The following is a 25,490-nucleotide window of genomic DNA, read 5'->3' as shown; positions in this document are numbered from 1 at the left end:
GTTTTGATTTCTGAGTCAATATCCTTGCTTGTTAGAGGTTCATTCAGATTTTCTGTTTCTTGATGATTCAGTCATGGGAAGTTCTGTGTTTCTAGGAATTTGTCTATTTCATCTAAGTTATTCAATTGTTGGTGTACAATTGTTCACAACTCTCTTATAATACATCTTATTTCTATAAAATCATTTAACCATGTATGCAAGGGTTTATTTCCCTAAGTAATATCCCCTACTTCCATTTCTAATTTTAGTAATTTGAGTCTTTTTTTTCCTTAGCCAGTTTAACTAAATTTTGTTAGTTGTGTTAATCTTTTTGAAATGTTTTTGTTTTTGTTGATAGTCTGTATTTTTGTTCTTTATTTTATTTATATTGGTTCTATTTTTTAATTAATTGTATTTATTTAGGTTCAGTTATCCACTGTATAGTACATCATTAGTTTTTGATGTAGTGTTCTATTTCCTTCCATCTGCTAGCTTTGGGTTTACTTTGTTGTTCTTCTAGCTTCTGAAACTGTAAACTTAGGTTGTTGATTCAAGATCTTTTGGTCAATAATACCAGCATTTAGAGCTATAATTTGCACTCTTAGCCCTACTGTCATTGCACCCTGTAAAGTTTGGTATGTTTTCATTTTCATATGTGTCAAGGTATTTCCTAATTTCCTTTGTAATTTTTTTATTTGATTCATTGGTTCCTTAGGAGCGTATTGTTTAATTTCACATATTTTTTTAAATTTTCTGGTTTTCTTTTTGTTACTGATTTCTATTTTCATTTTATGTGATACGAAAAGATACTTTGTATGATTTCACTCTTTTAAAATTTATCCCGTTTAAAGTCTTAAAACAATAAAACTTGTTTTGCATCTTCATATGTGGTCTATCCTGGAGCATGTTTATGTGTAAGGAAATTGTAGATTTTCCTGCTGTTGGGTAAAGTTTTCTGCACGTGTCTTTTAGGTCCAGTTGGCTTATAGTGTTGCACAAGTCCTCTCTACCTGATACTCTGTCTGATTTTATCTATTATTCAAAGTAAGCTGCTGAAGTCTCTATTTATTTTACTTATTTCTCCTTTCAAGTATGCCAATATTTTTCATTTATTTTGGTGCTGTGATTTTTGGTATCTGTAGGCCTATAATTGTTGGATGTTTTGGCGAATTAAGCCTTTCATCACTCTCTGATGACATTCTTTGTCTCTTAGATGTGTGTAGCCACCATCGTTCTCTTTTGGTTACTGTTTTTATGGACTGTATTTTCCCGTTTTTTCAATTTCAAACTATTTTTGTCTAAATATCTCCAGTGAGTCTTTTGTAGATATCCAATAGTTGGACATATTTTGTCATTACTGTTGTTTTTTTATCCATTCTGCTAATAATCTATGCCTTTTGACTGAGGAGTTTAATCCATTGGCAACTTAAAGTAATTACTGATGGAGAAAGACTTACTCTTGAAATTTTGTTTTCTGCATGTCCTGTAGCTTTTTTTATGCTTACTTTCCTCCATTACTGCCTTCCTTTGTATTTAGTTGATTTTATTTTTATGATGATACATCTTGATTCTCACCTCGATTCCTTTTGTGAATATTCTACAAATATTTTGTAGTCAACACAGGGAGTATATATAACATCCTAATAAGGTCATGAAAATCTATTTTAAATTGATAACAACTTAACTTTAGTTACATACAAAATCTCTATAGCTCCATCCCTCCCTTTTCTGTTATTAATGTCACAAATTATATATTAGACACCCATTATCATAGCTTTATAATGACTTCTTATGCATTTGTCTTTTAAATCCTTTAGAAAATAAAAAGTGTTACAAACCAGAATTACAACAATACTTTTAAGAAACATTTGCCCATATATTTACCTTTGCCAGAGAATCTTATATCTTCATATTGTTTAGGTTACTTCCTAGCATTCTTTTCGTGTCAACCTGAGGGACTCCAGTCAACATTTCTTGTAGGACAGGTCTAGTGGTAATGAACCCCCTCAGTTTTCATCTGAGAGTACCTTAATTTCTTCCTCATTTTTGAAGAACATTTTTACCAGTTAAGGAATTCTTGGGTGATGAGGTTTTATTTTCTTTCTTTCAAAACTTTAAATAATTTTGTGACACTGCTTTCTGGCCTCCAAAGTTGCTGCTGAAAAATCTGCTAGTAATCTTACTAAAGATCCCTTGTATGTGATGAGTCCCTTTTCTCTTTTTCCTTCAAGATACTCTCTTTGGCTTTGACTTTCAAAAATTTGATTATAATGTATCTTGGTGTGTTTCTCTTTTTAAATTTATCACACTTCCCATTACTGAGCTGCTTGGATATGTAAATCCATGCTTTCCTCAATTCAGACATTTTTAGGCATTATTTCTTCAAATAATCTCTCTACAGTTTTCTGTCTTCTCCTTCTGAGATTACCATACTATATATATTGTTCAACTTTACAGAGTTCCAGAAATCCCTTTGGCTCTGTTGGCTTTTCTTCATTTTTCTTCTTTTTGTTCATCAGACTTGTTAATTTCAAGTCTTATCTTCAAGTTCAATGATTTTTTTTCCTGCCTGTCCAGATCTGTTAAAACTCTTCCAGTGAAATTTTTGTATTTAGTTACTGTTATTTTTCAGCTCCATAGTTTCTATTTGGGTATTTTTAAAATAATTTTCCCTTGTTCATTTGCCATTTTCCTGATTTTCATAATCTTTTGTTCATGTTTTCTTCTAGCTATTCAAGCATATTTGTGAAGTTGTTTTAAATCCTCTGTCATGTAAGTCCATTGCCTTTGCTCCCCCAGGAACAATTTCTGCCACTTTGTTTTCTTCCTTTGAATGGGCCTTGATGGCTTATGGGCCTTCCTTTGAAAGGGCCTTGAAAGCCCTTGTGGCCTTTTTTTTTTTTTTTTTTTTAATTAGGGCATTTGAGAAAAACAACCATCTCTGTCAGTCTTTGAAGACTAGCTCTGTGCCAGTGCAGTCCGTCACTAATTAACTGGGTGTGTCTAAAGTTTGGGATCAGCCCAAGGTGAAAATGTAAGGTTTTCTCATGCATCTTGCGTCACTGTACATCTTTCCTGGACCTGTGTGTGACTCCCCCTCTCCCATGTACATAGCTGGTTTTGACTGTCTTGATTTCCCAAAGAGTCTCGTTTCAACTTTTCTTCGGAGCCATAGATAGTTTATTGTCTGCCTTTACCCATAATCTCTTGTCCTAGGCATCTGCGGGTCTGTAATCCCTCTGCATCTTTCATGAGCAATGCCTGCTGTTTCTCTGTGTCTGGAATTTGAGTTAGGTAACCCAGAGACCAGTCCTTTAGGCAGCCTCCAGACAGGTTAGAATATTGGGAAAAAAATGTTTTTTCTTCTCTTTGTGCTTTATGGAATTGGGAATTGGGCTGCCACCTGCAATAGACTGAGACCATGCTGCACTGGGAAGAGAGTGGTCTTGGGAAAGCAAAAACACCATGGAATGTCCCACCATTTTGAACGTGGCTTTTTGTTGATTGGATGTTCCCTTGGATGCTGCAGAATTTTAACTTTTTTCCAGAGACTTTATTAATTTATCTTAGTTATGGGTGTTTTTAAATGTTTTTGTGGGAGAATGAAGACTTGGAGCTTCTTATTCTGTCATTTTGCTCCATCTCTTGCTTTTTTTAATTATTATTATTCGTTTCAGGGGTAGAATTTAGTGATTCATCATTTGCATGTAATATCCAGTGCTCATTACATCAAGGGTGCTCCTTAATGTCCATCACTGAATCACCCCATCCCCCAACCCACCTCCTTTCCATCAACCCTCAGTTTGTTTCCCATAGTTAAGAGTCTCTTCTGGTTTGCCTCCCTCTCTGTTTTTATCTTTTTCAGTTTTTCCTTCTCTTCTCCTAGGATCATGTTTGTTTTGTTCCTCAAATTCCACATATGAGTGAAATCATATGGTATTTGTCCTTCTTTGACTGACTTATTTCCCTTAGCATAATCCCCTCTAGTTTCATCCATGTCTTTGCAAATGGCAAGATATTTCATTCCTTTTTATGGCTGAGTAATATTCCATTGTATGTATTGTATGTATGTATATATGTACGTATATATGTATGTGTGTATATATATATATATACACACATACATATATACGTGTGTGTGTACACACCACATCTTCTTTGTTCATCTGTTGATGGACATCTGGGCTCTTCACATATTCTGGCTATTGTGGACTTGTTCTAAACATTGGGCAGCAGGTGCCCCTTCAAATCACCATTTTTGTGTCCTCTGGATAAATACCTAGTAGTGCAATTGCTGGGTCATAGGGTAGCTCTATTTTTAACTTTTTGAGGAACCTCCATACTGTTTTCCAGGGTGGTTGCACCAGTTCGCATTCCCACCAGCGATGGAAGAGGGTTCCATCTCTTGCTTTTAAACAGTTCATACTTGATGAGAAAATTGGATATGACACAGGCACTATATTGGAGATACTCAGGGTGCTAGAGGAAAAGAGGAATAATACCCGGTTCTTCTGGGAGCAACTGAGAAATGTTCCCAGAGGAGCAGTAATCCATCTGAGTCCCCTGGGCATTCCAGGTAAAGGAACTGTCAAGAAAACAGGCTGAAGGTTGAGAAGGGTGGAAATGCTTGGGAAAAAAAGAATTTGAGAAGTGAGGAATGCAAGGGGACAAAGAAATACAAAAGAATCGATTACAAAGGAGCTTGTTTGCCAAGTCAAGTAGTTTATATTACGTCTTGAAAGTGAGGGGAAACCTTAAAAATTAAGTAGGGCAGTGGCATGATCATATTTTCCTTTAGAATGAACTACTCTGGCAGCAGCAGCACCCTGGGTAGATTGGAGCTGGGTAAGGATAAAAGCAGAGTCACTGGTTAAAAAATTTCTAGTAAGATTGAGAAAGATGATGGTGGTCAGAATCCTGACAGCGGTGGTGATAAAGAGATGAAAAGGTATTTAGAAAGATGAACAGACAGAATGTAGTGACATAGTGCAGGTTGGGAGAGAAGGTCAGAGATGGGGGTGCCATTCCTGAAGTCAGGATATGTAGGGGGAGAAACTGACGAGGAAGCTGATGAATTATTTTTAAATTATTAAACTTCTAAATGACCTAAGACATTATAGTCTATTGGTTTTGTTATTTAAAAAAAAAATAGTGAAACATGGAGATGAGGCCGATGCCCCTGTTGGCTACAGACACAATCCCAGTCCTGCGCTTAGAAGTCACCCCTGCTGCCAGCTTAGTGTGTGTCCTTTCAGGCCTAGTACTGTACTCCTGCACACCTGCAATATTGCCTTTTAGTTAGCTAACATAGTCTGTATTGTACATGCCCCCAGTTTTTTCCTTCACACAACTGATAGTGCAGAAGTTTTGCTAACTCAGTGTGTATGAATTACGTCCTTCTTTCTGACTGTTGCATCGTATTCCAGAATAGAGTCGCCAGTGTGCCCATTGATGGATGCTGGGTTTTGTCCCAGTTTGCCTGTTCTATCAGTGATGTTGCAGTGGATATACATTTCCATGTTCTTTGTAAATTATGTGATGTTCCCCCCTCTAGTAGTAGTTACCGAAAAGTGGAATTCCTGGGTCGTACGATATGTATTCTTGTTTTGTTAGCCGTTGCCAAACTGCCCTCCATGTGGGTGTTCTGACTGTATAGTGAGCAAGTGTTCTTCTCATCAACACTTGACATGATTTTTTTTGAGTGAGAAATGATAGATCCTTGCTTTAATTTGTGTCTGATCATCATTGAGGTTGGGCATGGGGTCCTCGCCATTTGTCTTCTGTGAACTGCTGGTTTTTATCTTTTTCCCATTAGTCTGTTGGGCTGGCTTTCTCTTACGGATTTAGGAGCTTAAAAAAAATTACATCCTAATCCTTCATCTGTTTTATGTCACCAATATCTTCTTTGGTGTCTTGTTTATCTTTTCAGTTTGTTTATGATGTTCTTAATTTAGATAGAAAAAATTTATCAACCCTTTCCTTTATGGCCCACGTTTGTTTGAACAGCCATGCCGACTCGTCCTGCCATAGGCATATTCACGCTAATGTTTCATTTGATCATTTTCATTTCTTAAGGTTTGAAATGGAGTTATCAGTGGGAAATTCAGGTAGAATTATGTGAATGGCAGGTGAGGCCTCAGAATGGAGTGGGAGTCAAAACGTCCACGCAAGCTAGAGATTGGGGGCTTCTCAGAGGAGAGGAGATGGGTGAAACCAGTGGAATACATAATACTGTCCAGAGAAAGCGGGTAAAGTCAAAGAGAAGTGAGCCAGAGAAGTTATCAAGGAGGTAACTTCAGAGCCATGACGACATTTTATTCACATATATATTCCTAGAACTCAGTGTGGTGCCTGCCCGTAGTGGCATTCATCAGTCCAACATATGTTCATTTATAAATCTATAAATCTGCTGATAAATCTAGAAAGACTTGCAGAGCGAATACATTTTAAAATCGTCCTCTTTCCTTGAATCAGTTTGTTCAAGCAAATCTTACAAATGAGCGAGCATTGTGAGAAGGTACCATGACCTTTTTGCTTACAAACCCTGGCTTCCGGTTCTCCTTCGTTCGGTCCTGAGCTTTAAATGAACCCGCGTGGCATCCGTGGAGTCACGCTGGAGAAGTGTGACAGCTGACCTGCACAACAGTGCTGATTTGAGATGAATTTGGAGAGTATCCACAGATGCCAACTTTTCTTTAATGTATCCTGTAACTACCCTGGAGGCTTCCTAGTGGTCATTGTTCTCTTGACATTAGTTATTTCGTGGACTTGTGAAGCACCTTTCGCTGAACTGTCAATCTCTAAATTGTCTGTAAAATCTACTCCATGGGGTAAAGGAACAGAATTATTCATAAGACAGTGTCTACCTCAGCTTTTGGTGAAATTACTCACTCAGGGTATAATTAAGTCATAGGCACACTGACCCAAAAGTGGATAAAGCTGGACAGGAAATAATTCCTGTTCCAATTTGGGTGCTTTCTGATGTTTGACAAGCCTCTGGTGTGTTAATCCACGAACTGAGGAAAACTCAGAATCCCCTATAAAGGAGGATTTCTTTCTTTCTTTCTTTACCTTTTTTTTTTTTGGAGGGGGCGTGAATTGGAGAATAACAGGAGGGAAAGAATAGGCAGAACGGGAAAAGCTTCGGTTGTCAACAGGCTGACAGCAGTGAAATCTGATTGGTAAAATCGAAGTAACAATGTGGAAGCCTCAAGGAGACGAAGGCAGCAAAAATAGGGGTTGGGCGATGGGGTTCTAGACTGCGTGGGCACGGGGTGTGCTGGGAGGGTCAGGACTGGCTGGACCACCGGCAGGCCTACCTCCGCCGCCACGGACAGCAGCCTCTGTCCGCTCATGCTGTTTGCTCTCTGGAGATTGAGCATGGACATGGCTTGGTGAGATGACACGCATGCTAAGAAAATACAGATGCTCAGATATTGCAGACAAATCAAAATTTATTGAGACAGACAGAAATGCACCTACTCAGGACTACAGTTAAGCATTTACTATTAACCAAAGAGTCGTGTTCACATTCCAGAGAAGTCTACGTGGAAAAGCATTCAGAATTTACTAGATTTTTCTACATCACTATTTCATCTACAATAGGGACAACAAAATGACACTCAGGATTTGGTGGGCTCTCATTACAGTGCTACACATTGAACAGGGACAGACATCAGTGACTTTGAGAAAAAGGTATAAAAAGACCAAAACCACCCACTGTAGAAAGGGCTCTTAGATGTTACTGTACAATGTGGTCAAGGTGGGGGGGGGGAAGGTGTGAATGGCATTCTGGGAAAAGTAGAGGGGCAGACCTGGACAGACATGTAGTCGTTCAGTGCTGGGTGTGGGGAAATGGGCATAAAGAAGGGGAAAGTGATAACAAAATCTCAGATTGAGTAGTAAGGTATTCCCATGCCTCGAATATCTGTGGAAACAAAAAGACATTAATATGACAGACAAGTAACCGTGGTGGAAGAAAATTCTGGGATTTAAGGTGGAAACTGTATTAAATAAAAGAACCATGTGTGGAATAAGAATAAAGCTATTTACTAGAGAGTTTCCAGAAATGAGTGAATGAGGATTCAGTTCAATACCTGTCTCAAAAAAGGGAATGGATTATCGTGGTATTATTTTTGTTCAATTAAGATTTTTATGTATACTTAGTCGCTAGCAAAAGGACTCCTGCCCAGAAAGAGGAAATCACAAATTCTACCTCTAAGGATAAGGTAACTAGAAAATCGAATCTTTAGGACTTGTGAAAAGTAGGAAAGCCCTTTAAAAATCTAACGCTGTCAGCCGAAGTGAGGCATGAGAAGTGGTGTTAGTGGTGCTCCACTGATTTAGGGTCCCAGTCTTAGGAGGGCTTTTTATTTAATATTTTAATGAATCAAAACATCTTCTTGGAGTATCTTTGAAAACGAGCATCTCGTTACCTTACTGGGAACTGACTGCTGAGCCCACTCTTCTCCATCATTAAGTTAATGCTAAGAATCTTTAAGTGTCATCTTAATTTGATACTTGTCATAAGATAATTAGGCAAATTAGAATCAGTGGTTCTCTGTTCCTGGAAGTTTTTCTAAATGAAATCAATTTGTCGCTTTTAATTTGTTCTCCTGTGCATTTTTCCAAGCTCAGAGGAGACAGGAACGACGGTTTACTTTGATGGTCTAAACGGAAATTTTTTAATATGTCTTGATTCTTTTATATACTCTAATTTAGCGGCAATTAAGCACCTGTTGTCTAAATTACTATCTCAGTGTTTTGTTCAAGTGAGGAAAAACAATCGAAAGAGAGGTGATGGTTTTGTCGTCCCAGTACAGAGCTCGCCTCCGTTCTCTCTCTACCTCGGGTCCTGGTGGTACCCGTGTCTGTCAGGCCCAGAAGTTGATTGTATCACGTATGTTCATTTCCCATCTGAGACTAAGTTTAGGAATGATGCCACCATGGCCAGTGCTAGGATTGGAAAATGCTGGTTTGAAGGCAGCTTGGTAAAGTACAAAGAAATGGTCAACTGGAGGTGGAGGGAGTTGGTCAGCTGCCGCTATGACCAGGGTTTGGCAGGGTGTATTTTTTGCCTGAGTTTATGTGGTTGTCTTGTGGACACGCTGGAGCTCAGGAGGAAGGGAAGATAGACCAGTGTGGGGCAGAGAGCCTTGCCGGGGGCGGGGGGGGGGGGGGGGGTCTCGCCAGGTACTTGGAAACCAGGTGGGGCAGGAGCTTAAGGGTCTGAAGTACTGAACTAAATGGGGCCACTTTGAAGACTATTCTTTGGTACTTATATCTGAGCCAGCTTGATAGAGAGGATGACCCTACCAAATTTGGAGACAGACTAATCAATCATGAGCTCACTTAGGGAAAAGAAACACTGGTGGAGGGCTTGCTTCATTAGCATCTCGACACTTGTGCAGGTGTGGGGATGGGGGCGGGGTGGGGTGGGGATGGAGTAGCTCTTAGAAATCCAACCCCAGCTTCTAGGTGCTATGATGAAGTTCTTTTTGGCCTCCCTTTGGGATTTTTTTTTTAAGAAATGATGAGTGGTATAAAATCTGTACAGCTTGTGGACCCTCGTTATGATTGGTGGGTACAAATGGGGCAATAGCAAAACAGGAGGTTAAGAATCCTGAATTTTCTTCAGCTAAGGAACACTGTGGTATTGTCTTCTCGGGGAGCAGGGGATATGTATCCATGCCTTGGGAAAAGCCCTTGCGTCATAGGGAAGGTAAGAACCTGCGGCAGACGGGATCGCTGCAGCCCTGTGGCGGGGGAAGGGCTTGAGCTGAAAATGAAAAGATGGCTTGTGAAGTTGCCCAGGTGGGAGTCTCATGGCTTCTGCAAGAAAAGTGAGTGAGGCGGACAGAGGCTTATCTAAATCAAAGGGCTTCCAGTCACTCTGCTAATGCATAGGGAAAGGAGCCTCCTCAGCCCGTAGGCTACAAGTGCTAACTCTTAGTGCAAAAAAAGGACTTCTGATACAAATTTCTTATTCCAGAAATTGTGATCCAGGTCTGGACAAGCTGACAAATTTATAATTGTTTCTCAAATGACTTTCTGGAAGATACTGAAACGCTTTTTCTGAGTGGTGTGTGTCTTGTACACGTAGTCTACTCTGTACATACAGACATCGTTATGCACGTACAGAGAAGCATCCAGACGCCATTGTTCATAAAGAAAATTCCCCCAAAGGAACTCTTGACTGAATTAAGGCTGTTGTTTATAGGAAGCCAGATAGAGTGATATGAAAAACTAATTTTTAATTATTAACACAAGGGGCGGTGGGGATAGGGCAGAAGAAAGTACAGTGTGGTGTGTTTTCCACGACATCTACAGGACACAAGAAAAGCACTTAGACACCGTAAGGCCGGGAACCATGCTGGAATGACCACTGGTGTGGGTAATCGAAAAGCATCTTGGACGTTTACAAGGTGGGGGCTCCCTGCTCTGTCAGAATCCCACATACATCACATGCTCATTGCAAAAATCTCACGGGAGGGAAGGAGGCTCTAATTCAGCCAGCCGCTCCCCTGTCTAAAAAACAAAACACAACACCCTTCTTCCCACACAACTGTATGCAAGACCAGAACGCTCTGGGGACAAGGAGTGGTCTTCCAAACCTCGGGTCGGGTACAGAGAGCAACAATGGAGAAGAGGCCTTGGTGCTGTGGAGTCTTAGATACAAATGCAGGAGTAGGAAGTGACTTGCAGTTCTGTGCAAACCTCGTGTCCTCGTCCTCGTGGGGACTACCATATGTAGCCCACCTCATCCTCTTTGTCGTCGTCCTCATCCTCATCATCCTCTGTCACGGCTCGGGTGTGCACCCTCGGCTTCCCCAATTTGTCCTTTGGTCCCAGCTCCCGGTCGTCCTCTAGGTCATCTAGCAGGACCACAGAGCCGCCACTGCCAAAATCCCCTGAAGTCTCCTGCTCCTCTTCTGAAAGAAGAAGAAAAGATGGGAGGTTAGTTGCTGCTTATACCTCTGGACCACAGGGGTGGTTCCTTTTCATGTGACTCAAGAGTAGGGAGAAACCATGCATTCTCCTCTCTGAATATTGGAGCATCTCTGTCTGGATGGGGTTAGTCTGCGTGGCGTGGACCGCAAGCTCTGTGAACCCCAGAGGGCTGGAGATGCTCCTACAGTCTTGCGTGGAACCTTGGAAGGTTTATCGAAATCAGTCTCTGTCAAAAAACGTGATCCAGTCCCCTGGTCAGGGGGGAGTTCCTGCCACGCAGAAAGCTAGCTTCACCTACTGCCGTGGGACTTCAAGGCCGCTGGGTCTCCACTGTAAACCGGTTCACTGCAGACCACAGATATGTCTCGAGATTCTTCCGCCCGGATCTTTATAGTCAAGACCTGCCAGTCAACAGAGGTCATGGTGGGGCTGACGCAGAAGGCCCTACTCACCACAGCTCACGGCGCCCTGTTTCCTGGAGCCGGCCAGCTCGTTGCCGTATTTATCCACACACCAGCACTGGCCCGTGCTGCCGTGGCACTGCGTGGCTTTGTAATAGCCCTCCTCGTTACACCGAGGGACGAATGCTCCTGAGGGAAGAGAAAGTCCAATTTGAACCCAGTGTGCACAGATAATCAGGGTTAATGTCCCCCAAGAGAGACAGGAAGGCTTAACACATCAGACGGGATTTCCTGCAGAGCTAGCAGGGAGAATGGAGTGGCTGGTTATAACTTAGTCAAGATCTGCAGGGTCCTGGATTGGCTCAAGGGGAGACGGGATCCCGTCTTGGGTGAGTTCTTATTTTTCCCTTTAAAATGTGAATGGGTACTGTTCTTATTAATAACTTCTTAATGGTTTCCCAGTTTCATGGACATAGGATTGAGATGCAGCACTGGGCAATGTCTAGTGTACAGCAGAATTTGACTTACGTAGGCTGTGAAATGATTACCGCAGTAAGTTTAACGTCCATCTTTCCTTTGTGATGAGAACTCTTAGAATTGACTAACAACTTTGCTATGTACCATTCCGCAGTGTTGACTGTAGTCCTCATGCTGTACATTAAATTCCTAGTACGTACTTGTGCTAAAACTGGACGTTTGTAACTTTTGACCCGTCCTCCAATTCCCCCTACCTAAGGTAACCACCAGTCTGATGTCTTTTCCTATGAGTGGTTGTTTTAGGTTCCGCATACAGGTGAAGCCATACGCTGTTGGATTTCACCTAGCATCTTGTCCTCAAGGTCATTCCGTGTTGTCACAACTGGCAGGACTTCCTTCTCTTTTATGGTGTATAATATTGTGTATACACACACAGACAATAATTTCTTTATGCGTTCATCCACTGATGGACGCCGAAGTTGTTTCCCTGTCTTGGCTATTGTAAATAACGCTGCCATGAACATGGGGGTGCAGATACCTCTTTGATAAAATGTTATTTCCTTGGGACATATTCTGAGAAGTGGAATTGCTGGATTACATGGTAGTTCTACTTTAAGGTTTTTGGTGAACCTCCATACTCCTTTCCATAGTGGCTGTACCAGTTTGCATTCCCATCAGTAGCACACAAGGCTTCCCTTTTCTCTGTGACCTCACCAACCTCTTGTAGCTTTGATGACAGCCACTGTAACAGGTGTGAGACGGTATCTCATTGTGGTTTTGATTTGCATTTCCCTAATGATTAATGATGTAGAGCATCTTTTGATGGGCTTGTTGGCCATCTGTATATTTTTATTAGACTAATGTCCATTCTGGGGTGCCTGGGTGTCTCAGTTAAATGTCTGACTCTTGGTTTCGGCTCCGCTCATGATCTCATGGGCGATGCAATCAAATCGGCACCGGGCTCTGTGCTGTGTAGTCTGCTTGAAGGTTCTCTCCTACTCTCTCAAATCTTTAAACAATAATGTCTATTCAGATATTCTACCCATCTGTAAATCATCTTTTTTGCTGTTGAATCGCGTGAGTTCTTTATACGTTTTGGCTATTAATCCCTTCTCAGATATATGGTTTGCAGATATTTTTTTCTCATTCTGTAGGTTTTCTTTTCATTTTGTTGATAATTTTGCTGTTCAGAAGTGTCTTTAATGTTGGTGCTTCTGGTGACCCATCCAAAAAATCATTGCCAAGGCCCATGTCAAGGAGCTTTTTCCCTATGTTTTTTTTCAAGGGTTTTATGGTTTCCATTCTTACATTTGAATTTATCTTATACCACTCATCAAAATTGAGATCTTTCTTTTAATCAATTTTCCTAGCACCATTTATTTAAGAGACTGTCTTTTCTCCAGGGAGTATTCTTGGCTCCCTTACCAAATATTAGTTGACCTTATATACATGAATTTATTTGGGGGCTCTTGATTCTGTTCCCTTCGTCTTTCTGTTTTTATGCCACATGCCATTTTGTTGACTACAGCTTGAAATCAGGAAGTGTGATGTCTCCTACTTTGCTCTTTCTCAGGATTGCTTTGGGTGTTTGAGGTCTTTCTGTATGAATTTTAGGACTGTTGTTTCTACCTACCTCTGCAAAAAAGTCTGTTGGACTTTTGATAGGTATAGCAATGACTTTGTAGATGGCTTTGGGTAATGTGGATATTTTAACAATTTTAACTCTTCTGATCCACAAACATGGGATTCCTTTCAATTTGTCTTTCATCAGTGTCCAAGGAAGTGAAAGATCTATACTGAAAACTATAAATCTTTCACTTCCTTGGTTAAAACATACCAAAGAAAATCTTCCTTTACTTGGATGCCTTTTGTTTCTTCTTCTTGCCTGACTGGAGTGGATACCTTTGTCTTAATCTTAGAAGAAAAGCTTTCAACCTTTCACCATAGAGTATGAGGTATGTGGTATTTGAGGTTTGTTCCTTTTAATTTGTGTTGAGGTTTTTTAAATCATAAATGGATGTTGAATTTTGTCAAATGTATTTTCTGGGTCTATTCAGACACCACCTTCTAGTAATGTGTTTTGAACCATCCTTGCATCCCAGGGTTAAATCCCATTTGATCATGGTAAATGATCCTTTTAATGTACTCCTGAGTTTGGTTTACACCTGGAAACATCAAATATATGGGCCCCACCCCAAACTGTTTTAATAAAGCCTGCAAGTGATTCTAATACATGCTGAAATTTGAAAACCACAAGTTTATATGAGCCTTTCCTATTGCCAAAGAGTTGTCTATGTTTCGCTTTGCATTAATTAGAACATTTACTGTTTTGGTTTATTTTATAAATGCACCTGAAGGTAAGTTAAGTTTTGCTTCCCTCTGATTTTGGTACACAAAATTTTCTGATTATATCCCCCCCACCACCATGTATGGGGTTTGTGTAAATCTCATTTTTGGTTTCTACTTGTGTTCTAGCAAGTGATTTTAACCTGTGATTGGCTTATGCCACAAAAGAAAACTACACAAATATTCCAGTGTGTTTGAAAAGATAAGTTCCCTGCTTATGTACAGGAATACATATGTATGAATGTTACTCATTTCTTTGGTCTACTTGAGCAAAGTTTCAAGAGGTATGTTAATGTGTCTCATTAGGTATGACAATTCCTCCTTGTAATTCTCTTAAAGGCATACCATAATCATAATATGGTAGGAAAAAAATGAACATTTCAGCAATAGGATACTCCCTCTTTGGTTCTAGAATTCCAAACAGACTCCTTTTCACAAAAGTCTTTTAATTTTAATTTTTGGTGGAATGGTTTAACTCTCTAAAAGTACCAGTTTTGGTCCATTTACAGTTATTGTTAGTTACTACAGATACACATGCTCTTCTTTTCCCCCCTGACTTTCGTTGAAATGATCAAGTGTATCTTCTATTCCCAATATTCCTGTTAGGCCTCTCTTTCTCTGTGGGAAATTCAACAATATTTTCTTTTCTAAACTAGAAGCTTACCACCTTTTACTCTCACTGCTCCCAACAGTCTGAAATTCTAATTCTTTCTTGCTATAGAACATTTCTATAGGTCATATTTATTTAGTAGCATGTCTTACTTCTTTACCACAATTAAGTCTAGACAATTCCTCCTGGGAGTGTTTCTTTTCTGTACAGTAAATCCTTCAGTGATATTTTAGTAAGTAAGTCCGGGGTTAGTAAACTTAACCTATGATTTGAGAATACCTCTGTCCTCACACTTGAATGCTCTGATTCTCAGTTTTGGTTTGTTTCATAATTACGTGCTCATCTTCTAAGGCAGGAGTATTTTCCCAATGACCAGAGTAGTAACAGTGATTTGAAGACAAAGGTCTTTGGAAGGAAGTGTAGCATGGGAGGCAACGATTTTACTACTTTGAACTGGATTTAACCTCAGATCCTGCTGATTGTGGCAACACCCTGCTCACCACACTATTCTAAGATGACCAGACTCTCAGCAAATGAATAACCGTGCAAAACCATTCCTAAATGATTGATTGGTGCGAGAGTTGGAGGTGGTGCCCACAATCTCAGCCAGTGCACAGCAGGAGGAAGGAAAAGAAAATTCCCATAACCAAAAGGCAGAGAGGAGAGGTTGTCAAGCAAGGTCTGCAAAGGAAAGGAACTACCATAAAGCTGGGGAAATACCGATCCTTCTTCTTGAGCTGCAGTTGGAAAACCACAGGGCTTAGCCTCCAGGTTGGTAAGAAGCAGGTGGTGCTCTAAATCTATAATGTAATAGACTCACCATTTTCCCAAAGTAGGCAGTGATTATAACGGATTGTTGCTTATTTTTTTAAATTCAAATGCCCCTGAAGGGACTTAAATAATATTTTTTATGAGTCAACCAGAGTCATCTCCGTGTGCGGGGAGATGTGCTTAAGTCAGTTTTAAAACTAGGTGGGATTCATGATAGGCACTTCATTCCGGTGAGCTAGGGAAAATGGAAGAGGAGACGTTTTATCTCAGACTATGTACCTTATAAATGTCTCAGTGTCTCCACAGCAAATGAAAATACAATTCTTAGAATAGATGTATACTAATTCTAGAACTACCCGTGCACCTCCTGCACAGAGAAGTGAGCATGAGCCTTGCCCTGGACAGATCTAGGGGAGGAGGTAGCCAGCCAGCCAGTTTGCCTTCACACCAGAAAGATGCCTTGGTCTTTCTAGAACCTAGGTCCACACAGGTCAGCTTCTTTCGGAGTTGAACAGGGGGCATTATCAGAAGTGAAGACGTCTGAGGCCAGCCAATGAATAAAAGTAGAAGGAAGAGAGAGAATCTAGCTACTCTGAGGTGACCCAAAAAGCAGCGAGGACAACCTGCCAGACAGTCTGCAGAAAACTTGCCCATTTCCTCCAGTAAATAGGTACACGTCTGAAACGGCAAACTGCTTAGGCACCGCACCTGCTTACCAAGAGTAATTCTGAATTACTGTATTGCAGCTGTCAGCTCTCCTTTTACAAAGCAAGTAAAGCAACACCGACTCCTTTTTCGGCCAACAAATGAGCTTTACCACGCTCTGCAATGGCTGGGTCTGAATGCCATGACGCCCCCTGAGTGCCGGAGGAAGAGGACACGTGGCTGCAACTTCAACAAGCCAGCATTTGTTACCTGTACCTCAGCCACAGATTGGCATGTCCGGGAAAAACACAGGTAACATTCGGACCGAGAGAGAAACGTACACTGTCTGAACGGCCTTGAAGCCAAGATATGCATTTAGGCACCCTCAGGTCTTTGAACCCTATCTGACAAATGCAGAAGAGGGGACAGCTCATCTTCCTCCTCGAATGGACAACTTGATCTGGGGAGTGATTCAGGAATTTACAGACCCAGTGAGGGCGGAGAGATGGTGTGGGATCCCCATCCTCAGATTACCTCTGGCCCGCTGTCTGGAGATGAAGCGAGGCCTTTCTTTCAGGAAACACTGGTACCTAATTGAATAACCATTGCTGTGGCTCAATATTACAAGAGACATGGATGGTTTAATTAGTTGTTTAAACGAGTGACAAGAAATTGTACTTACCCAACAGGCTTTTCCCCTTGCTCAGCTTCTGAATCCTGTTCATTTCATTCTGGCAAGGGAGACCTAAAAAATAATTTATGAAAGTCAGTTTCCAGATGGTGCGGGACATAATCTCTAATGATTGGCTTCACTCTTGACGTGAAATGTACACAATGACACACCTGGGACTGGAATTACTCCATATGCTGTTATTAGACAGCAAAACAAATTCAGGCCATAGTGTTACTAATTAAAAAAAAAAAAATCTTATACCGCAAGGTGCTTGAACAGTATTTGGGGGCTACTTGCATTGTATACTAATTTTTCTGCCCACTCTCCACTGAGGCAAATGCCAACTAGGTATCTGGTAATGGCCGTTTTAATCAGCTGAGAACCAGGATCAAAGCTTCCTAGTGGTCAAATGTTCCGAACGCACACCCCGGAGCAACTAACCAGAGGGAGGGTGACGGATCGTTCATGTACCCCAGGTCTTGCTGCAGGAGAGAAAGAGGATTAGAATGGCTACTTTAGGCTTCCTGGCTCACGGCCCCGGGAAAGTATAGCACAGGCCTCAGGGGACAACTATGAAGCGATCCAAGATCCACAGAAAGGGAAACCTTAACTCCCGGCTCTGCCACCTCCTAGCTGAATGCTTTAAGTCTCGCTCTCCACCTCCAGGTCCTCAGTTATGAAACACCTGATACAGTGGGGGGCATAGGAGTGTGCGGTTCTCCTATCTCCCGAGAACTTACTCCATTCTGAGCTGAAAGCAAGATGGTCTCAGCGTCTTGAGTGTCACCCTGACTTGGCGGGGCACATCCGTCCTGTGGCTGCGTGCCCCAGGGCCTTACACTACTTCTGTCCAAGCAACTTTGGGACCTGGAGTAAGTACCTGAGCACCTCTTTGCATCTGTTACCCTGCGCATTACACACTACCCCGCTTTGCTACTTGTTCCTTGAGAAAAGCTAATAATTTTGTTCAGTTCTGGGTTTAAGGTGCTTTCTGAGTATAGAAGAAAGATGCCACCTGAAAACAAGCAAGGAAAAGACAAATTCCATCTTTGAAGATTAAGGTTAGCATTTACTAGGACACACATACTAGAAAATGTCCTAGAACTTTTTGTCTTACAACAGTCCTACAAAGTAGGTACCATTATTCCTTTGTGTGAAACCACAGGCATTTGAAAGACTATTCCAAGACAGCACAAGTCACCTGCATTCACATAACACCGTGTCAGTTCCTCAAATTGTCCCACGGCTATTTAAAAAATTCTACTTCTCTTTCAACAAGGAAACATGAATCAGGCTGAGACCTACTAGAAACTGCTGCAAGAAAAACAGTCAAGAGCAAGACCAAACTCCAGGTTAAGAATCCTAACAGAAAAAAACTTTGGCTGCTGAGCAGGTGACAAGAGTTACCAAAGACCCCTCTAAGTAGTCAAGGATGCTAGTGAAAAAGTCTGTGAGAGCAGAGCTCAGTGCAGATACAAAGAAAGAGTCAAACACTGAAAGAATCGAAGGTTGTGTCTGAAGCAGAAGTCAGGTGTAACGTCCGTGTTACTGATGCGAGAAGACTACTTAAAGTTTTAATTCCACAGCTTAAAAATGCATGACGTGTCCCCAGGAAAAGGGTACGTACAGACTGAGCCAAACTAAGACATGTCCAAGGAAATTCATGTCCTCCAAAGGGAAAAGAGTTAACGTGGGTTCCCATTACTGTACAGCTAAACCAAGTGCTAGGACAATCATGTTTAAGATAGCAGGACAAGGAGCTCTGGCTCTGAGACAGTTATACTTAGCAGCATCTTTGTTTCAGTATTAAAAGAAAACAAAACAGCAATATTTAAAAATATTCAAGTGTTTGTTATTTCAAGGAATATAATTCCAGGGAGAATTTTTGAAAAAAAGTTCTAAAACCCAAACAGGAAAAATATCAAAACCAGTCAACAAACGATCCTACCACAGGGAAAATTAAAAAGTGTGCTCTCAAAATTTTCTGGGGGTCTAAGAGGCACTCAGAGCCTTAATTACACATTTATCCAGTAAAAATACCACAGATGGTGTACAGCTAAAAGAGTGCCTTGGAGAAAAATGTCAGCCTTGAGTACACACATTAATCAACAGGAAATAATGAAGAAACGTGGAGCGCAAACAACTCTGAGGACTGGCTCTGGGTCAGGGAGTGCGGTGGTGGGAACTCAATAAAAGAGGGAAATGCACAAAATGAGAAACGAGAACTACAACGAATTGACTTTGATTAGACTTGGCTCAACTTCTCCTCCCTAGAGGCCATCGTGTGCCATGCGAGGCGGTTCCGGCCTCCTCCAGCCGCTACTCAAAGGACGGCCCACCCAGGGACAGCCACATGGTGCAGTGACCGCCTCTGTCCCTTGGTAAAGGCAGTAGCCTCACTCTCAGGGTCCCAGTGGTCACGCTCTGCGGGAGGCGCTAGCCCTGAGGCTCTGCTTACTTCCGTGAAGCCTGAGCGCTGGCTACAGTCACAGGAGGTTACAGGGACTCAAGCCCACAGTCATCTCAGTAGTGGATCTCTCCGGGCATTTCTATTAAGACAAGAACGTGGCTATGATTCAACACTGATTTGAAAGTACCAGCTGATAGGAGATTAAAAACAACACTTTGCAGAGGCTATGATTGCACACCTGAAAAATCAAAGGAAACCAGTCCGAACAATTAAACAAAAGGAGGACTTAGTAAGGTGGCTGTGAACAAAATCAATCCTGAAACAACCACCAGCAAGGAAACATAATAGGAAAAAAAATCAATTTCGTTTACAAGGAGGATAAATACAAGGGAAGTATAGCATCTGTGAGAACAAAACTTAAAAATGTAGCTCCATTGGTTAACAGATGCTGATCTAGAATCAAAGGATTCACTGTTACATAGCTATCAATTCCCTCTAGATTAATAAGACCTATAACAATAAGCACAAGAATACCCAGAAAAATTCTGCAAGATGAGTGGCTCCACTGGGTGTGGGAATAGGCAGGTATACATGAAGAAGTTTGATATACAATAGAGGAAGCATTCAGATTCGAGGAGGAAGATGGGTTAGTCAATGAATGACAGAAAGGTAACTGAACAACCCTCTCCAGGGGTGGGGGTAGGGGCTGGGACCCTACTTGACCACACACTGAAAAAATCTAAAGTGATATCACCAATCAACCAACCAAAAGGTACTGATGAAAACACAAATACAAGAGAATTACTTCAGTATTTCATGGTACCAAATACCTTTCTAAGCTTAAGGTAAGCCTTATGGTTTCCAAAAACCCATAAAAGATGGAGAAACTTCACATTATTATATTGAAAAATTTCTTCCTAACAAAAATGCACCAAGTCAAATTTGGGGGAACAAAAATACTTGCAATACACGTGACCAGAACAGTACTAATGTCCTCCATTTAGGGAAAATTCCTAAAAACACACGAAAAATGACACTAGGTATTCCTGGCAAGAGTAAAAATTAGTGCAATATTATTGGAAGTAACACTTAAAATCCACATATCCTATGGCCAGTAATTCTGCTTTTAGGAATGTATCTTGTAGTCCTATAAACAGACACATGGACTTGACACTGAGTGCACTTCTGCAATGCCTACATTTCCTGCTCTGTGTGGATAGTGACTCAGAACGCATGCAGGCATAGACACACCGATCATTTTAAAACTCTAATATTCGTAGCCATCTTCCATTCCTGGGCAGGGGGTGGGGGAGCCATGCTCTACAGCCGTGCTCAGGATAGATTATCCATGATCCCTGACTCCCGACTCAGCAGATATGGGACGTGGGACTAGAATGTCCGATACAAGCCACTGTCTGCTAGGCCAGCTAGCTGTGCAATGCCACACTTGGGTGTGCAAGCCCAGGAAGCTCAGACAGAAGAAGGAAAGCCAGGCCATGTGGCTCCTCCTGGAGACTCAGAGCTCCTGCCTCTGGACTCCTGACAGGCTGTGGCGAACTGTCTGACTTGCCATGATGCAAGATACTCCTGTCTTCTTTCCACAAACTCCTCAAATGCTGTCTCTTTATTAAATGAGCTGGAGTTTCACCAAAATATCCTTGCCTCTGAGATTCAGTATAAATCCGTATTTACCCTGGAGAAGCTGACAAGAGGCTTTCTCTAAGGGGAACAATGGAGAATTCACGTGACAGGGGGCATCACGGTACTCTGCCATTTGTACAGTTCTCACATAAAGGATCTCACAGTGACCTTGGGAATGATGTAGCAAAGCTTTCTACACCCATTTTACAGATGTAAAAGCTAAGGCACAAGATAGTTAAGAGATTTCCCCCAAGGGAAGCTAGGTATTGGGCCCTTTCATTATGCTCTTGGGTTTTCTAATATACAATGATAAATGAGAAGAAAAGAGCCTTTGGGTCTTCCATTCTATCGGCTGAATTCTTTATTCTCTAGCCATGCCCTTTGGCCTGTTGACCTCTACCTGCCTCCCTAATATGTGATACTCGGGCCTTTGGCGTCCAATGTGGCTGCCCTGAGTGCGGGACCGCCCCACCTTCCCCTGCCTCACCTCCAGGCTTCTGGAAGCAGTAGCACCACTCGTTGTTGGAGAGCTTGCCATCCTTGAAGGAGTCACAGGAGTTGAAGAGAGGCTTGATACAGGGCTCATACTTATCCAGGTAGATGGCATTGATCTCTGAGTGGTCAAGCAGGAGGTCATAGTTCATGTCCAACTTGTTGAACATCCAGCCCAGGGAGTCCTTGCAGATGGGCAGGATGCTGGTGTCAAATCCTGCCGAGAGAAGGGCGCATGTCAGTGGCCACCAAGCCTGGTCTGGCCTGACCCAAGAGGCGGCCCAGGGCCCACCCACCCCCTCCTCTCCTGAGGCACTTTCCCTCCAAGGGTTAGTCTCAGGGGCTACTGAGTCTACCCTACTAGAAGATACTATTGCTGTGGGGGGGGGTTCAATAAAATAATTTAAAATGCTCTTAAACAGAAGTCAGCATTTGAGGAAAGTATGTCCCAGAGGGAACAACTCCCTAACACGAATTTACATGGAATGTAAATACGAGTTTTCATTTACCAGACTTGCTTAGAACAGGGGATGCCCAAAAGGAAGAGTACAAACATGGTGAGCCAAAGGAAAAACTTGTGATTCTGCAAACTACACTTTTATATTTAGGGGGAAATATCTGAAACACCAAAACAAAAGAAACTATTGTAAAAAAAGATGGCAGTGAAATGAAACTATACAGCGCAATCCAGAAGCGCTGATTACGTCCCAGAGGACTGTTAAATCCAAGCCATCTGAACATTAATGGGGAAACAAGCCAGGTACCTGCCTCTGTTCCCCATTCTTCTTTTCTGCAGTCCCCTCAAGAGATACATGATACGGAATCCAAATTGACTCAGACAATGATTTCTTTCTTATTTCCCTGGGGGAGGAGGGGTAGTTTTCTTAAAGAATTATTTGTTTCCACAATGGGAACTGTACGCACTAGAATAATAACACTTTGCTTAACACTCAGGATATTGAGTCTACTGTAGACAACCCCCAGAGAAGGCCTGCCCCAAATCTAAAATTGGTCTTTCTTTCCGAATCAAAAGCACTATGCAATTTCAAGTTGTTCCATAAGTTGGATTTGTAGAAGTGGTTTTATTTTCCCAGGAAAATTCCTATAAAAGTTCATTTTTCTGGGGTGCCTGAGTGGCGCAGTCGTTAAGCGTCTGCCTTTGGCTCAGGGCGTGATCCCAGCATTCTGGGATCGAGCCCCACATCAGGCTCCTCCGCTGGGAGCCTGCTTCTTCCTCTCCCACTCCCCCTGCTTGTGTTCCCTCTCTCGCTGGCTGTCTCTCTCTCTCTGTCAAATAAATAAATAAATAAAATCTTTAAAAAAAAAAGTTCCTTTTTCTGTTATTTAAGGTAGTCCTCTAAGCAACGTATTTTTCATTATCTCACTGAATCCTTCTAAGAGTCCTCTAAAGTGCTGTGTCCCTTCTACTTTACAGACGGGGGCGGGGGAGCCCAAGGCTTAAGCGGCTTGCTCGAGAACCTCTAACCGTGGAGCTGGGCTTCCAAGGCCCGTGGCCCAGCCCTGAGTCTACTCTCCCCAATCCCTTTGCTCCTGGGGCTGCCTGTGCCGCACACGATCCTCCCACCCTGAGGACGCCCAGCTGGCTGGAGGCCCAAGCCTGAGGATGGGCAGTGCAAGGCGGTGGTCCAGCGGCCACAGGTGAGGCCCTGATGGGGTTGACGGCTCGCTGTCTGCTCAGCGGGTTTCTGTATTCATTACAACGCTGCTTGAAGAATGGGAGACATAGCAAAGTGCACCCAGCCTTTTAAAAGCCTTGGTTTTCTGTAAAAGGTTCTTTACTGTACAGAAACCAGTGACGTAAGTACAGCACCTCCACCTCTAAGCTCTTCCAGAACCCTCTGCTTCCGCTTACTGTCAGTTCATGTTCATCAGATGCTAACAAGCTCCTTGAGGGCAAAGACCGCGTCGCGTAGCCTCCGCCAGTGCCGGCATGTAGCGAGTGCTCAGTAACAGCAAGTGTGGAGAGAAGTTCTCGAGCTACTGCAGAGTTTGGCCCTTCAACCCTGAATATCAGTTTATAAAGTTATTCCCATCAACGCCTTATAACATGTCTTAGAACACATCCCCCTTCTCTAGAGAGACTCGGGGACATAATGTGGCCTCTTCTTTGAGGTCACGATTGAACAATCTCTATGACGAGGATGTCCTTAGGGACTGCTGAGTGAAGCAAGATCATTTTCTCTGACACTAAATGGCTCCACAGTTTTATATAGAATATTTTATGTAATACGTGGCCAAGAGAAGCTTACTGCTCACTGACCACCAAAGAGAAGTGCCAAGCTGGTTGGGCCATTGTCTAAAGGTGAAGCCCCTCCTCCCGAACACCTGTTTGGAAAGTTCTAGAGAAAAGGCACCTGCATCTGATATCTAGAGGTGGAGGGGGGAAGAGAACAGCCCTTTGAGTTGGCCCCAAGCATGTGGGACTTGTAAGGTTCCATGGTTTCCTCGTCACAACTCCTGAATTTGTAAAAACATCTCTCCCTCCTGTGGCCTTGAGGGCTAAGCCAGCCTTGGTCCTTTATATCCCCTTCACTGCAGTTGCTTGAGGACATCACACCTAAAAGCCTCTTTGGGGACTCACTTTGCTTCTGGCCAAGGGCAGGTCTTTGGCTAGCTCCCCAGCTGTCTGCACAAGGAGTCTCGTGGGACTGGAGGCCACAAGAAGCAGGTCTCTGCGCATCAATCTGCTTCCTTGAAAGGTTGTTCAGAAAGCCCGAGGGCCGGCTGCTCCTAGAGGATCCCAGGGAAAAGTTCCTCTAGACCATCTGTGAACGAATTGTCCACAAACTCCCAAGGAAGCCTCTGGCAGGAATGGAAGAAGAAACTATCTTTCTCCTCCTTTCCCAGACTCACCCACCTGAAACCACTCTTTGGATACTTAGATCCTGAGAAGCAAACACTATCTTTCCCTTCAACTGTAAAATCCAAACTAGGGAAGGAATTGTCCTTAGATCGATATTCTGTACCAGTGTCTACAGCTTACAAGCCACAAAGAATAACCCATAATTAAGGCAATCACTCTTATTCCGGCCAAAGACCAGAGAGTGGTTAAGCTCTAGATCCCAACAGATGCAAAACTCCATATATTCGAACAACTGTGTTGTTGGGTAAGACATTCTGAGCCACCGGGCCACAGCGTGGAGAAGACTACCCCTAATTGTCTTTGAGTTCAAGGCGATGCGAGAGTCCATTAAAGTGCAAAGATGCTGACCCACTCTGAGTTTTCTCTTTAGCTTATGAAGAGGCCCTGAGTACAGGCTCCGCCAATGCACTGATGGAGGAGGAGATAAATGACCGAAGATGTTCGGTACAGAGTTGCTTATACAAGCCGAACATTAGGAATGACTTCAGTGCTCCGAAATAGAGGTCTAATTACATACATTCTGTCCATAACTTGAAATTCTGTGTAGCTATTCCAGAGTGCACTACTGCTGAACAACGTGGAAGGTCAGAGCTTGTTGCTGAGTGATAAAAGGTCACAGGACAGCCTGTGGCACGTGTGTTGTCTGTACAAAGACACATGGGTGTTGGTTTTTTTCTGTATGGTAAGGAAAACAAATTGCAAGTATATGCCACTATATGCTTACAGTTGTTCAAACCGTGGATTGTTAAATACTTTTTGTATTTTCTGAAGTCTCTATACTAAACATATGATAGTTTTGTGGCCAGACTTCAAAAAATTAAGTTGTCATATGGAGGAGGGGGAAATGCTTTGGAATCAAGAAAATATTTTAAGTCAGTGTGCATTTAACACAGTGTTTCTTTGATTACCCCAGAAGGCTACTGTTAAGTCAACAGTGTCTCGTAACTAAGGAACTGCGGTACGGAAAATGAACGACATTAGTGAGAATAAAGTGGTCTTACTGCCTTGAGTTGCATCAGAGCTGGTGGGCTTGATGACCCTGTTGGCGTCCTCGTGAAGGGCTCCAAACCAGTCTTTCAGGCGGGACGCGAGGTTCCTCAACTCCTTATCCGTGCAGGCTGCGGCAAAGCAAAGGCAAGAAACGGTGGGTCCACGGACGTTCTCCTCTTGCTAGCTCTCTGCCCTCAGCACGCAGTGCCGTCCACAAAGCC

The 25,490-nt window shown here is 42.4% G+C and overlaps 1 protein-coding gene across 1 annotated transcript in view; it reads right to left on the bottom strand.

Annotated features, from left to right (window-relative positions):
- Positions 1–10,224: 10,224 nt before the first annotated feature.
- Positions 10,225–25,490, bottom strand: part of SPOCK1 (SPARC (osteonectin), cwcv and kazal like domains proteoglycan 1) — a 266,304-nt gene continuing 251,038 nt past the window's right edge. Inside the window, exons 6-10 of the mRNA XM_040622703.1 lie at positions 25,281–25,397; positions 21,391–21,612; positions 16,862–16,924; positions 11,382–11,519; positions 10,225–10,910 (exon numbers count right to left, since the gene is read on the bottom strand). Coding sequence (XP_040478637.1) covers positions 10,720–10,910; positions 11,382–11,519; positions 16,862–16,924; positions 21,391–21,612; positions 25,281–25,397 — 731 coding nt within the window. The 3' untranslated portion in view covers positions 10,225–10,719. The remainder of the gene's footprint in view (positions 10,911–11,381; positions 11,520–16,861; positions 16,925–21,390; positions 21,613–25,280; positions 25,398–25,490) is intronic.

Source organism: Ursus maritimus, unplaced genomic scaffold, assembly GCF_017311325.1.
Source record: "Ursus maritimus isolate PB19 unplaced genomic scaffold, ASM1731132v1 scaffold_5, whole genome shotgun sequence".
Taxonomy (NCBI): Eukaryota; Metazoa; Chordata; class Mammalia; order Carnivora; family Ursidae; genus Ursus; species Ursus maritimus.
The sequence above is the reverse complement of the archived record's forward strand: the minus strand, read 5'-3'. Positions and strand labels throughout refer to the sequence as shown.